The 15946-nt window shown below is 35.8% G+C and overlaps 1 protein-coding gene across 2 annotated transcripts in view; it reads right to left on the bottom strand.

Moving 5' to 3' along the window:
* The window catches only part of RNF13 (ring finger protein 13), a 111842-nt gene that overhangs the window by 46740 nt on the left and 49156 nt on the right, over nucleotides 1–15946 (bottom strand). For both annotated transcript variants that reach the window (XM_043873563.1, XM_043873564.1), the window contains one exon: nucleotides 10559–10684. In XM_043873563.1, the coding sequence (XP_043729498.1) occupies nucleotides 10559–10684 (126 nt within the window). Of the gene's footprint in view, nucleotides 1–10558; nucleotides 10685–15946 lie in introns of those variants that run through there.

The following is a 15946-nucleotide window of genomic DNA, read 5'->3' as shown; positions in this document are numbered from 1 at the left end:
AACATTATAGATAAAATAATTTAGTGAACCTGGGTGAACTTTTTTTAATAAAAGGAAATTTCATATACCAAAGTATTTTAGCTAATATAGGTAAGTACTGTTTTATAAAACTTTATTATAGGCTGTGCGCTGTATATATACTAGGGGGACATGTGTAAAAATAAATTTCTTAATATAGGTTGCAGTCAAAAAAGTTTGAAACCCATATAGTGAGTTTTTAATGTTCTGTAGATTGTCTGCAATCAGAAAGTAGATTGTGCTTTTCCAACAATATTATTGTGTAACATACCATCACAAAATCAAAGTCATTAATGTATAGGTCATTGAACGTGGCGGTTTCCAATGTAGTTTTAATATTATACCTAGCACGTGATTAGTACTAAAGATTAAAACTAAAACTGATGCTTTTCTCTTGGTGTCATTAAAAAAACCCAAATAAACCTTTACATAGCTATTTCTGATGCTTGCTATTTAAGAAGCTTTTCTTAGAGGGAGGTGGGAGGGGGGATCGGGATGGGGAATACATGTAAATCCATGGCTGATTCACGTCAATGTATGACAAAAACCACTACAATATTGTAAAGTAATTAGCCTCCAACTAATAAAAATAAATGAAAAAAAAAGAAGCTTTTCTTTAAAAAACTTTTATATAATGAACTATACCAGTTAAACTATATTAGTTAAAAGCTGCCTAAATATTTAGAGAATCGCAATTTAAATTTAACAAAAGTATCCATAAAATATCCTCTAGTTATCTATGTATATTAAAGTGCATATTAAAATGAAGGGTCCAAACTAAGTTCCTATTTTTTAGATACTAATAGGATTCATATTCCAATCAAATCTTATTTCTCATCCCAACAACAGCAGTAGCTCCATTTTAACCCAGTCACCACGGTTAGTAAAGTTTTTCGGAAGAAATTACTGTGAAACAGAAGGATAAATCTAAACTTGCTATCAGCCTGCTAGGAATTTCCAAGTAAAGACAAAGGCTCATACTGCAGTGGAAAAATAACTGGCAAGGCAGTCAGGATGCGACTTCTGGTGCTCAGCGCCCCCTGGTGACAGATCTCTTGAGCACCCGCCTCCCCCTAAGGCCTACTCATTCTGGGGCTCTAGGCTCTATACTGTAAGCTCAGCACACAGATCTGCATAAAAATATAAGTCCTACTCCCAAAAAACTGAAGTGAGAAAAGATACACCCATGGGTTTTTTTTCTTAGGCTAGAATCAAGCAAGAGGGGGAAAAAATATTATGGGGCAAAAAGAAAGAATCTCTAGTAAAGAAATAGGAAATGCACAGTAATGCTGGCTGGGATTTGCTCTGGCCTCAGCCAAGAATCTTTCTTATCACAACTTTTCAAACACAGGACAGAAAATGAGCAGCTTTAATTAGCAGTCACTTTGTGGTACACTTAACGTCATTTTATTAAAATATCTGAAATTATCATAAAAATTCTCCAAACAGGAAGCTCCTTCACGAAACAGGCTATTAGTACAAGTCTAACATAATCTGTAAATGAAATAAAACATATAAGATTTACCTAACAAAGTCTCCAATGAAGCCTGGTTAAAGTAATTAACAACATTAACTAATTAACGTTAGTAAGTAACAGGTCTCTCTTAAGCTGAATAGTGAGTGCGCAGATATTTATTTTACCATTTAAATTGAAACTTACATTGTACACACATACAGTGTGAGCAGCTTTTCCGTGTTATGCTGTGTTGAAAACACAGACGGTGACTGCGCGTCACACAGCCGCTGGGTGGCTGAGGGCCTGGCCTCGTCTGTGCAGCCCGCTGTCCAGTGGGCTCTGGCACACTCCCAGGTCTCGGCTGAGAACTGGAGCACCACGTTACTGCCCAACCTCCACAGATCCTCTGCAGGAAATGTGGTGTAATGCTGCTTCTAAGTGTTTTCAAATGCCAACTGGAAAAAAAAATCCTCTGGAAAACTGATTTTTCTTTTCTCTCAGAATTGCCAGCAGAAAGCAACAATAACTCAACCCTTAGCCTGGACACAAACTACACTTTCCCCAAGCTGGATGTCTGGCACAGGGGAAGAAACTGTTCCCTACAAGGGAAAGAGATGAAGTAAGGAAACTCATAAGGGACTTAGAGGGCAGAGACGACTGTCAAAATGTGCCTATGTTCTTTCATCTGAAGAAGGAAGGAGAAATTAAGAAGCAAAATTTCTTTCTCAAATGATCAAAGCAATGAAGATGAGAATGGAACAACAGTAGGCAATTCAGGTTTAATGTAAAAACTGTTATTTCTATCTATAGGATAAAAATTTCTGCAAACACTACAGTACAGTAGGGAATCAGCAACTGTGGAAATAAGACCCAGAGCTGTGGCAGGCAATCCTACCAAGATTAAATCCAACATCACTCTTTCCTGCACATATTTCAGAATCACTACAGTACACACTGGGAAGAGCTACTTCGCTGAAGATAGTATTAGACCCTGATGATGTTTTCACTCTCACTAAAAGGAATTCAGTGACATAAGCCATCTTTCTCTCTTCCTTTAGATTCCATCTTCCTTAACTAGACATTCTTCATTCAGTGTATACCAGAATAATCTGAATAACTTTATTTTAAAGGAAACAATGTGTGTGGAATCTATGACAAAGGAGGTAAGAATATACAATGGAGAAGATAGTCTCATAAATAATTGGTGCTGGGAAAATTTGAAAAAATAGAACAATGAGATTAGAACATCCCTCATACCATATACTAAAATAAACTCAAAAAGGATTTGAGACCTAGATTTAAAACCTCAAATCATAAAACTCCTAGAAGACAACACAAGCAGAATATTCTTTGACATAAATCAGATCAATGTTGTTTTGGATTTTCCTTCTAAGATAAAAGATATACAAAACAAAAATAAACAAATGGGACTGAATTAAACAAGATTTTTGCATTGCAAAGGAAATCACTGCTAAAACAAAAAGATAACCCATTGAGTGGGAGAAAATATTTGCAAATGATATGATCAATAAGGGGTCAATATCTGAAGTATATAAACCATGCATACGACTCAGTATCAAAAACAAAGAACTCAATTGAAAAGTGGACAGAAGACCTTACTAGACATTTTTCCAAAGAAGACATACAAATGGCTAAGAAGTACATGAAAAGATGCTCAACACAGCTAATTATGAGGGAAATGCAAATGAAAACCACTATGAGGTATCACCTAACGTTTGTCAGAATGAAAGGTGAAAGTGAGTCTCTCATGTCTGACTCTTTGGGACCCCATGGACTATAGAGTCCATGGAATTCTCCAGGCCAGAATACCGGAGTGGGTATCCGTTCCCTTCTCCAGGGGATCTTCCCAACTCAGGGATCGAACCCAGGTCTCCCGCACTGCGGGCGGATTCTTTACCAGCTGAGCCACCAGGGAAGCCCAAGAATACTGGAGTGGGCAGCCTATCCCTTCCCCAGGGGATCTTCCCTACCCAGGAATCAAACCCAGGTCTCCAGCATTACAGGCAGATTCTTTACCAGCTGAGCTACCAGGGAAGCCCCTTTTTTCAGAATGGCTATCATCAAAAAGTTTATAAGTAACAAATGCTGTCGACGGTGTACAGAAAAGGGAACCCTCATATGCTGTTGGTGGGAATGTAAACTCGTTCAGCCACTATAGAGAACACTATGGAAGCTCCTCAAAAAACTATAAATAAAATTACCATATGATCCAGCAATCCCATTCCTGGGAATATATCTGAAGAAGATGAAAACACTAATTTGAAAAGATACATGCATCCCAATGTTTGCAGCAGAATTATTTACAAGAGCCAAGGTACAACAGCCAAGGAAGCAACCTAAACGTCCATCAGTAGATGAACGGCTAAAGAAGATACAGTATACAACTGAAAATGAAAAAGAATGAGATTGTCCCATTTGCAAAACATGGGTGGTCCTAGACAGTGTAATGCTAGTGAAATAACTCAGAACAAGACAAATCCTTTATGTTATTGCTTATGTGTGGAATCTCAACAACGAAACGAATGTATGTAACAAAACATTAACAGACACGGATCCACAAATAGAATTAGTAGTTACCACTGGAGAGAGGGAAGGGGCCAGACAGGGATATGGGATTAAAACAGGGAAGCAACAAACATATATGGTACAGCACAGGAAAACAAAGCTAATGTTCTACAATAACGTTAGATGGGAGTATAATTCTTAAAAGTTTTCAGTCACTGTGTTGTACACCTGAAACCAGCATAATATTGTAAATCAACTATACTTCCAATAAAACAATGTGTGTTGAAGAGCTATGTAAATGAAGTTACTGGCATTATATGCTTTCACTGGGTTAGGGTAAAGTACATGTAATATACTGTTTTTCAGCTTTTTCTTTCATTAAATATTACTTTCTTTGTAAAAGAAGAGAATTTGTTTTGCTGTTTTAATACTGACTGAATTTGCATATAAAGGAACCTAATTATTAACACACAGATATTTTTACCAAAGGGTGGAAGAAGGAAAGAAATGAATAAATGAATGCCCTAGTAGCACAGGGCTGTTTGACTCCTACATGGGTAGAAATGCTTCCATCTCCCGAGTATTACTTAACATGTTTCTTTAGTGATATCTTTTAAACAGGATTCCAATGTAGATTAGCAACAAACACTATAGATTTTACTTTGTAGAAATACAGAAAAGAGTAAGAAAATTTAAATAATGATATTATTGATGACTTTAATATACGAGTTCAACTTCTATTTAAGTTCATATCTACTTGCTTAGTACTACTGAAATAAAAGTGCAATTCTGAGAATACCATATACTGTATCAGCCTGGAGGCCTGAGAGAGGAGAATGAAAGGTAAGCATAGAAAGAAAATCTAGATGCCTATTTTGTAAGATGACAGAATTTCACTCCAAAATTTTTATTAGTTATTATAATAAGATCACACAAATAATCCAAAAATGTTTATGTTAATTTTTAAATTATCATAAAGTATTTAGACCCAGAGAAAAATGTGGGATACATGACTATCTAGATTTAGAAATACTTCCAAGGGCATTCCAAGAACATTAAGTGAAATGAACATGAAGCTGACAGAATGTTCCAATGATACTGTTTATTCCATAATCTACTTAAATTTAAAGCCATTAGGATTTTCTAAATTTTCTAAATTCAGCAAATATTTATTAATCATCTACCAAGTGCCACACAATGTATTAGGAATTTGAGTTGTAGAAACAAAAACATGATCTTTTCCCTCATAGAGGCGCACAGAGGATTAAATAAGCAATATATAAAAGAAGTGATCTGCTCTGCCTTGAAGATTAGGGAAGGTTTCAGAAAGGAGATGAGACTTCATCTTAGACCTGAAACAAGCCAGGCAGACAAGCGAGGGAAGATACTCACATGAAGGGCAAGGGAGAGACCAGGACAGGGGAAGAGACTGCTCTGCACCCACCGCGCCTTGTAGGTTCTTAGAGGCTGAGGTAAGGGGACAGGCAAGGTACAGATGTGACCTGACTTCAGACAGAGACAGAAGTCAGGTCAAGTAGGGGTTTGTGCCCCAGCTGGGTTTTGCAAAAGTCACATTCCAACAGAAACGAGTACCAACGTATTCCTTGGATTGTATTCATCTACCATCCAAATGTAACTCCATCTAACGAACCGCCTCCCTGAAATATGGCGGGGATAATATCTGAGTCCTTTCAGCCTCCTGCAGCTAGCTACATTTTTCGAAAATACTCACTAGCGCATTAAGTGGTAGTAAGATTCAACAGAAGTACGTGCACTACACCATTCTGTTTACCAAGCTTCCCTTGAGCTCAGTTGAAATAAAGCAAATTGACTATTTGAAGAAGTTGACTTAGCATTAAAACCACAAGGTAAAAACATTTCGGACTGCAATGGCAACAGATTTTTGACAACTACTGATTTTTTGGCTATGAACACAGAAATTTGTGTAGCTTACAAAAGTTCTATTTTAAGTGATTATTTTAATGTTCTTGAAATAACCAAGTATTTCTACAAAAATTTTTAAATGTTATTTCCCACTGGGATGCCAATTCAAGTCTTTTGAGACCTCTCTGCCTCAGAATGCTATGAAGTCATTTTTCTAACTAGAAGATTTAATAAAGCCTTAATTTATTTACCAGAAACCCAGAAATGTTTCCCTAATTTCAAACACTCACCACAAGCTAACATTTCCAAACACTTATATTTTGTCACAGTGAGGCACAAGTGAATAAAGATAAACAAAGTAAGATTGTTCTGCTTTTCCTCTAAAGCGCTGGGTTTTTCAGAAGATGCAGTTTTTGTCAGTGTGAGTAAAAGTGACTGTTCTCACGTTAAGCAGCTGGCATGTAATCAATAGTTATTACCGGCCTTCTGGACACACCACATATCCAAATACTAATTCTGAGTATGGGTTCTGCTATTATCTCTCCAGGGCAAGAAGACTAAAAGGCTCAAATGTGCTTCTCTTGACAAAAGATTAAAAAAAAAAAAATTAAAACAGTACTCTATTTTTAAATGTTACAAACAATTCAATTTTCTACCTTCCAAAAACTGTTAATTGCATTTCAGCATCTTATTAGCTACCCTGAGTCACAAACCACTTGGGATAGTTTGCATAGAAAATCTGTCATCTCCTTTATTGTAACATACAGCTTTCACTCATTTACCTTTAAGAGAGAACAAGAGAAGTTTAGGTTTCTTTAATTACAGCATAATGCTCTTCCTCAAAAAAAAAAGTCTAAAGATTTATAATAAGTAAACCTTGAAATACCCACCACCATTATCATTTGAAGTATCTTAAGAGAATTTTATTTTTTACTTCTTTTCTCTTCTGCTATCTACAATGGAAAGGGCTCCTTTCACCAAAGAAAGCTCTGTAAGATGGTGCCAATTCTCATTTGTCTGAGATAATTTGGGTATCACTTTGTATAGGAGGCATAACAAAAAAAACCACCTTGTAACTATTCTCAATATCCTGTAGCATACAGTATGGCGCTGAATTAAGCTTCTGTCAGTACTCGGTCCGCATGTTGCATCAGGAATAAGAAAATGAGCTCTTTTTCTAACTATTTTCTTAAGTCAATTTATTCATAAAAAATTGTGGCTACACATGAATGAACCACTATTGAGCATCCACAAAGAGCTATTTAACTGCAATTCATAAGAGAAGTACCATACATAAATTGTAAATGATTGGTTTCTGTAACATACTTACTACAAAACTTAATCATCAATTTGGAAGCCAAAAAAGTACAGTCATGGATTTCTGATCTGAAGATTATAGCTAATAAAGCTAAGAGCCTATTCACCAGTGATCACCATTAGAAAAGAAATTTTCTTTGGAATGAGATTCCAGTTGTTTTCCCAGCAATCATGATGACTTTAACTTTATCCACTCACCCTACCTTGACAGGTGATCTGTAATTCATAAGCTTGTGTATTTATGAAATTTATTTTTTATACATTACACACTGGCATGACAACACTGTCCTTTATAAACCAAATTAAAAATTTTACACATCAGTTGACATGAGTTACTATATCACAGTGTGACTTATCAGCCAATGATTAGTTTCTGAAAGGTGAGAACTGAATTCATGTGTTAATTTGACTGGGCTAAGAGGTGTCCAGACAGCTGGTAAAATATTTAGGCAGGTGTCTGTGAGGGGGTTTTTGAAGTGTTTGTTATTTCATTCAGTAGACTGAGTAAAGAAGATCCACCCTCAACAACGTGAATAGGCATCATCAAATCCCTAGAGGTTCCAAACAGAACAAAAGATGAAGGGAAGGATGAATTCCCTCTCTCTGTTCTTGACATCCACATTCTCCTGCCCTTAAACTTCAGAGCTCTTAGTTTTTGGGTCTCTGGACTCTAGGATTATACCATCAGACCCCCTGGTTCTCCGGCTTTCAGACTCTAACTGAATTACACCACTGGTTTCCCTAGCTATCCAGCTTGCAGAGAGTAGATTACAGGACCTCTCAGCCTAGTACAGTCAGCATCTTTGTCATCTTTACCTTTATTCTATTTTATATCAATAATGAAAAAATCAATAAAACATTGATGGTTAATAACTACTGCCTAGTTGCTGTGTGCAAGGCATGTCTGACAAGCATTCAACACTGATTATTTCTTTTAATCCTTATAACAATTCTATGATATCAGGAATATTTATAATTCTATTTTACAGATAAAGAAATTGAGGCACAGAGAAATAAAAATAACTTGTCTAAGATCACACTACTATAAATGATAAAGATGTGATTCAAATGTATGCAGTCTGTTTACAGATCTTGAATACAACCAATATGTCTCCCTCAGTAAATTAATGTCTTGTAAATTTAATATAACTGAAAGAAATCATTAGAAATAATATGAGTAAGAAATCTTTCATTTTAAATGTCTATAATACATTGCTGTATATTTGTGAAGGAAAATTAACGAAATTAAGGAATATGTACAGAATAGAACTTTATCCATTAAGACTATGTCTACACAATGAATTATATAATAAATATTTTAATGTTTTCCTTCTAAGATTAGAATCCTCAATTAAAACATTTTTACATATTCTTTATATGCATGTGCTTTTAAAGAATACATTATACACACAAGTAGAAGACTTACTATACTACATAGTTTGATTTAACAAACTTTTATTGCTCTCCTACTATGCACTATAACACAAATTAGATATTTAAATATAGTTAAAACATGAACTCTAAACACAGTAAGACTGCAAATAAGTGAAATACATATAATAAAAACAACAATGTGATAAAGAGATATAAAGGCACATTGAGCTGGGATGATTTGTTCTGCCCGAGGGAGGGGAGAAAGAAAAATAAGGATTCCAGAAGAGGTAACGGTCTCAGCTAGCACTCAAATGAAATGGTCAGAAATATAGGTGATAAAGGTCATCTTCGAGATCTTGGACAGAGAAAATAGCATGTGTGAAGGCACAGAAACACAGCAATTTGAGAAATTTCAGTAGGTGATATGGCTACAGCACAAAATTCAAGACAGGAAGTGGAAAGTGATGAGCTGGAATATTAGCTAAATCACGAAATTCCATTAGAAATACTCAGACACGCGATGAGGATTCACTGAAGGGATCGGAGGACGAACAAGCCCTCCTATCCATTCCTGAGTTGGGTTTTACCCCCCAAAATAAATATCTAATGACAGTATTTCCCTAAATGTTATAGTGCAATACCTCCCATCCCCACCTAAAAAGAAAGTTACCTTAAAAAAAATAAAAGGCATTGTAGTTTTGAATTACCAAAGACTGGACTAAGACAACTATTACATACCTTAATGATGCAATAAACCTTGAAATCAGCAGAATTAGCTTACTGTTCATTTCTTAGTGGCATGAAATTATTAAATATTATAATAATATTTCATTTTTGCTGGGACAATCTATAACTATTATAGTTTAGTTCTAGATCAAATCTTAAAATGGTTTAAATTCAAACTACTACAAAAGCGTAACAATTAGAAAAAGAAGGAAATCTAATACATTTGACTTCAAGCTCTATTTCCCATTTAAAGGCAACTGAGAGTTTAAATTTGGAAATAATATACAATATAACAACATTTATTATTTACAAACTGCTCTACATTTTCAAGCTCCTTTACAGTTATTATTTTATTCATTTAAAAAGCTTATTATGGAGGTGTAATTTCTGTCATGAAATGAAACGAGCAGAGACAAAAAGGCAGGCACAGCAGGAGTCAGAGTAGCCTTTCTTACTTAACGGATAAATCATCTAAGATCGAGCATGCACAGGACATGAAATGACACATCCCACGTCTGCTCTCTAAGACACACGTAAGACACGCAGGTGTGAGACAGTTCAATAAAAGGAACAGGCCTCAATCTGGCTCTCTTGACAAGCAGACAATCCAAAAACAGATTTTTAAAGGTAGTGTTAAAAAAATAATAATAATAAAAAAAGAATAGAAAAACAAAAAACAAACCTTAAAATCTCACATCTTTAGAGCTGAATTAATGATAGTGAGGGAAGTCCTACGGCAAACTTTTAACTATTTGAAATGCCAGCACAACCCACTTCATGGAGACAAACTTTATACATGTGACAGTCAGCTTATTACAAAAGAGAAATCCCAGTATCAACAAAGATATAGATACAGAAGTTGTAATCATACTGGAGGTTGAAGACATAAAACTAAAGACTAGCATTTCCATTCCTAGGTTAGATCAAGCAAGACCACTATCAAACCACAGTTCAAGATGCCAATAACCACGTGAAAAGTGTTAGAACCAACAGTAATTAGGTAAAACTGCGAATCATAAAACTGATGGTGTTTTCCTCTTTGTACTGGCAGCTAAAAGCTTAAATTTTACAGCAAATGAATGGGTTAAGTAAACTCACCCTTGTCTTTCATTGTCTCCTCATTTTCTTTCTGACCTTACTCCTTTATTTAATCTGAATGAATTGTGTAAAGTTTCTTAAATCCTTTCTGAAACAAGACAGAATTTAAACTAGCAAGCTAAACAAACAGTAACCAAAAAATGAAAATGGAAACATTACCTTTTCATCAAAATTACAATCAAGTCTTCTAATTAACACGATGAAAGTGCCAGATGAATTATCTCTTACTGGCGGAGGCACGATGGGTTCACAGGCATTCTCTGGTTTTGAGTTAATCAAAAAACCCTAAAAAAAGAATTAGCAGTAAGTTTTCTCTCTGTTAAAAAATGAATTCAACTTACTTCTATAAACACCTTTTGAATTTGCTCCCCATGTTTTGCATAACGCTAGATGAATTATCTGGCAACGACAACAGTTCCTACCTGCCAACTGCTCACAATCCCAGAACTACGAAAGTAGTATTTGGTTTCCTAAGCATTTTTTTAAATTCCATTTTTACTATTAAACTTAAAAAACACACACACACACACATAAGTCCATTACCCCAGAGACAACCATTGTTAGCATGTTGATATATTTTCCAACAATGATTCACATTTCTAAATCAAGTAAATACTTTTCAAAAAGTAACTACTGATTTTCTTTCATCAAACAATGAAAATGCACAGCATTTCTAGGAACTTATTCTATAGAATTACTAGACTGGGAATATAAAGGTGTATGTAGAAAGATGTTTCCTCTTACATTGCTTTTAACCAGATATCACGCACATCAAATGGCAGCCATTTAAGAAAGTATAATATATTCTTTCAGTGGAAAATAACAGAATCACTAAAAGGAATAAAATAAATCTATACATATTAAACTGAAAAGGCATTCACAAAATAACTACCAATTAAAAAAAACAACAACAGCAAATTGCTTTCCCAAAAATACAGGATGGTTTGACATCTGAAATGTATTAATATAAAACATTATATTAATAGTTTAAAACAGAAAAACCAAAATCAATAGATGTAAAACACTGAATAAACACATAAAGGTATTATCAAAGTCTTCAAATTCAATTATAAGAAGTGAGTAACTTTGTAACTTTACCAACAAAGGTCCGTCTGGTCAAAGCTTTGGTTTTTCCAGTAGTCATGTATGGATGTGAGAGTTGGACTCTCACAGAAAGCTGAGTGCTGAAGAATTGATGCTTTTGAACTGTGGTGTTGGAGAAGACTCTTGAGAGTCCCTTGAACTGCAAGGAGATCCAACCAGTCCATCCTAAAGGAAATCAGTCCTGAATATTCACTGGAAGGATGCCGAAGCTGAAACTCCAACACTTTGGCCACCTGATGCCAAGAACTGACTCATTTTAAAAGACCCTGATGCTGCGAAAGATTGAGGGCAGGAGGAGAAGGGGACAACAGAGGATGAGATAGTTGGATGGCATCACTGACACAATGGACGTGAGTTTGAGTAGGTTCTGGGGGTTGGTGATGGACAGGGAGGCCTTGCGTGCTGTAGTCCATGAGGTCACAGAGTTGGACACGACTGAGCAACTGAACTGAACTGAGTAATTAAAGCTATGACACAGTGTCTTAAAATAGTCCTGTACGGTACATGAACTGGTCACACCAACCATCTATTCTACAGGATTTGGTAACTTCCTTTGCCTTAAATGAATTGCCTGGCTTGTGATAGAAAATGCTTTTGCACATGTTTCAGGAATAAAGCACAGGATACCTTCACTTACTCAAAGAATAATTCCCTTTCTTGACTCCATAAAGTGCTTGGGTTTTACTTTGCAAGGAAAGAGAACTGTGGTTGTCCTCCCCACAAACAATATTTACTTCATTCATATTAAATTTGCTCCCTGCTGCCTTTCCTACGCCTTTCTGCACACAAACTAACTTTTTGCCTTAAAGCCAAATCATACAGCACAGTTCTTTTCAAGACACTTATAACAGCAATTAAACTCAAGCCATGTGGCAGCAACAGGGTATATAACTCAACCGAAGTGAAGACAACATGAACAGCTATGACCAAACTTCCTGTGAGGAAAACTCCATCATGATCACCATCTAGCAGATAACAAGTGAAAGAGACATCCCAATTTCAGATATGTTAAAACATGGGGTAATAAAATGCATCTTGGAATCAATATGGGACTTAGAATCTTAGAATTAATATATCAACATGGGGGTATCCTTGTCTGGAAAACTCCATGGATGGAGGAGCCTGGCAGGCTACAGTCCACGGGTTCGCAAAGAGTTGGAAATGACTGAGTAACTTCACTTTAGAATCAATAAATGTATAGTATGTACACCTTTTTGTATGAACACAAAAAGCTCTATGAGTGGAACCAGGAAAAGGCTTTTGCTTTTTAATCATTTCTGTATTGATGAATCTGTTATGTATTATTTTGTGTATGTATTATTATGCACACATTATTAGTATGTATTATTTTTAGACATAAGAAAATTTACAAAACTTAAATACACATAAGCTAAAAATTAAAAAAAAATTCTATTTGCATTAATGGAAACTGAAGCCTAAAAAAACCCCAAAAAACAGGTTTTTGTTTTGTTTTGGGGAGGGGGGCACATGCTCATGGAATCTTAGTTTCCTAACCAAGGATCAAACCAGGATCCTCGGCAGTGAAAGCACTCACTGGGCCACCAGGGAATCCCCCAAAACAGGTCTTAAAATTATTAAATGTTATTTTTCCTGTGGACTGTGCTAAAAACAGTAACTTGATAAAACAGTCTACCAGTTCCTATCCTTCCCCCAGATATGTCACTTAAAACAGTGAGAATTTATTTTGTTTTATCCAGAAAGTCTACGAGGCAGTGTAATGGATTTTGCCAATGAATTTAGCAGAACTCTCTAGTCCCTTAAAGAGTGGCCAAGAAGGTGCTGCTTTATTCCAGGTCCACATGCCTCAAGTTTCCCTCCACAGCCAATTCCTTTTTATTAAAAGGATGCTTGCTCTGCGATCAAGCAACCTCCTTATCCGTATTTACTGACAGGGACAGTTTACACCAGTATGTAGGAAGCCCAAGAAAACTACCAGTGTCAAGGAGACTCAGAGAGGATGCCCATTTTTCTTACCGTTGTTGTTTTAATTCTCTTTTGATGAAACAAGGAGGCAGGACAAAAATAGTGCATTCAGACTGGCACCTCAATATCATCAAATGTGTAACGGGTTTGTGGTATATATATTTAAGGATTTTTTAAAAAGCTTTTATGGCAACACATGAAGCAGAGTGCACAAAAGATGGTTTTTCAGCTTGATGACTGTTCCCAAACTAAACACACCGGTATCAGGAACCAGATATCAACAGCACTCCAGGAGTTCCCTTCATCACCCTCGTCAGTCACCACCCCTCATCCAGTCAGCAATGTCCCTACATGGACTCTGAGTAGCTTAGTCAGACTTTGCCTGATTTTATTCTTGACATAAGCAGAACCAGACATACAGCAGATTCTCTTTAGACTTCTTTCTCTCAGTACTGTATCTCTCAGACTCATTCCTGCTCTTCAGCAACCATACTGTTAAGATGTATTTGGCAGATCTTACATTTTCATTTCTCTATAGCATTATGTGTATGAATATACCAAAATGTATTCTACTGATGAGCATTTGGGTAACATACTAGCACTATTGCAAACAGGGTTGTTATAAACTTTCCAGCACAAGTATTTTCATGAACACATGTGCAGGATGTTTACGTACAAAGAAGAACTATAGAACATCAAGCTGGATCACAGAGTCTCAAGCTTTAGTAAATACCACCAAGCAATTCAGTTTCCCAAAGTGGTCTGGGTTACCATGTTTTAACTGGAAAATTCAAATAACCTAAACTCAAAAATCATTCTGAATATAATTGTGTTTTAACACTTCCAAAGTATTTAGAACTGTGAAACTGCAGGGTAAGTGTTATGACAGAATTACTTTGGTTGATAAATCACACTGTTAATGAAGTCAAAAAGAGACAGATAATTTAATAAAATGGTTTTATTTAAAAGCCTGTTTCAGGCTGAAAAGCCTCAGACTCTCCTCCCTTCAGTCTGAAATGAATGGCAACCATACAGTGAATAAAACTAAGAAAAGTATGTGTGTGTGCGCTGTATCTTTAGCCATGTCTAGCTCTTTGTGACCCCATGGACTGTAGTCCACCAGGCTCCTCTGGCCATGGGATTTTTTAGGCAAGAATACTGGAGTGGGTTGCCATGCCCTCCTCTAGGGAATCTTCTTGACCTAGGGTAAGGAGAGTATATGCAATGATAATGTCAACAAAAATGCTGAAAGCAAGGGAACAGAGCATTGTTCCCTTCGTAAGATTATAAAAGTAAAAGCATGAAGGAAAAAAAAGTGGTGGGCTGTTTTGTCCGTGAATACCTGAAGTTATTACTAACTAATACCCCTTCTGGACCAAAAAAAAAAAAAAAAAAAAAACCAGGGGAAGAACAAAATGGGCAATAAGAAGAGAAATGAATTTTTACAAAAATGAACAAATCGTTAGCCTAAAAGGCAGTTAAGGTTGATTCTAAAATTTAATACAATAATTTCAAATGATAAAGATGTTAATGGAACCTGTCATAACTTTTACATTCAAACACAGACAAAAAGAGTCACACTGGTCAATCAGACTTTATCAGCTAACGTTTTCCTAACGTGTGACAGATTAATTTGTTTCTCGAATGTTAAAAAGATCCACTGCCATTTTCTCTCATGCTTTGTTAGACGATTCTTCTAAAATCTACTAGTAACTTTCACATACAAGGTACATTTAATTCCCTTTTCACAAACTGCTGGAGATTACTCGCCTCTTAGGCAGTAAAACACCCCTTAACCATTACTCATTACTTTAAGTTCAACAAGATAAAACAAAATAAAAACAACATGCAGTACAAATGCACAGATCAGAGAAAATTATTCTATGTGAGGCAGTAACAGAAAAGGTGATGTTTGACTTGGTTCTTAAACTTTACTATAGTTCAATCTGGTGCCCAAACCTAATAATATACTACTATAAGTGATCTGACCAATACAGCAGCAGACAGGAAATATCACACTTTAACCTTTTCTAGATACTACATGTCAACTGATGCACCAAAAAACCAAATTAGGTTTCTGACAAACACATTACAGTCCTTTCAACAAAATTTTGACATGCTGCTACTAAGCTATATTTCTTCTCTTTTCAGAACCTATCTTTTATGACTTAAGGGCAGATTTAATTCTAGTATCAAATTTGATTCTTAAAAATAACAACATAATATATAAAAACATAAGGATTGTTGCCTTGGGTTTTACCTAACATAGAAGTATCTATTTGTCAGGATTTTGATTTTATAAATCTCAAGCTCTAGGAGGAAAGTCCACTCAGTACAGGCTTCTCTGTGCACGTAGAGAAAAAAAGATCACTGCGCCCTCTGGTGGACAATGCTTTTTAGTTAGCAATAGGTTGCACACACTTTCACCAGCATACCCACTCATACCGTTATCATTCTTAAGAAAAATTAAAAATTGTCACTTCATTCTGAACCAACAGG

The sequence above is a fragment of the Cervus elaphus genome, chromosome 19, assembly GCF_910594005.1.
Source record: "Cervus elaphus chromosome 19, mCerEla1.1, whole genome shotgun sequence".
NCBI classification, from domain to species: Eukaryota; Metazoa; Chordata; class Mammalia; order Artiodactyla; family Cervidae; genus Cervus; species Cervus elaphus.
Note: the sequence above shows the minus strand (reverse complement) of the source record. Positions and strands in the feature narration are given on the sequence as shown.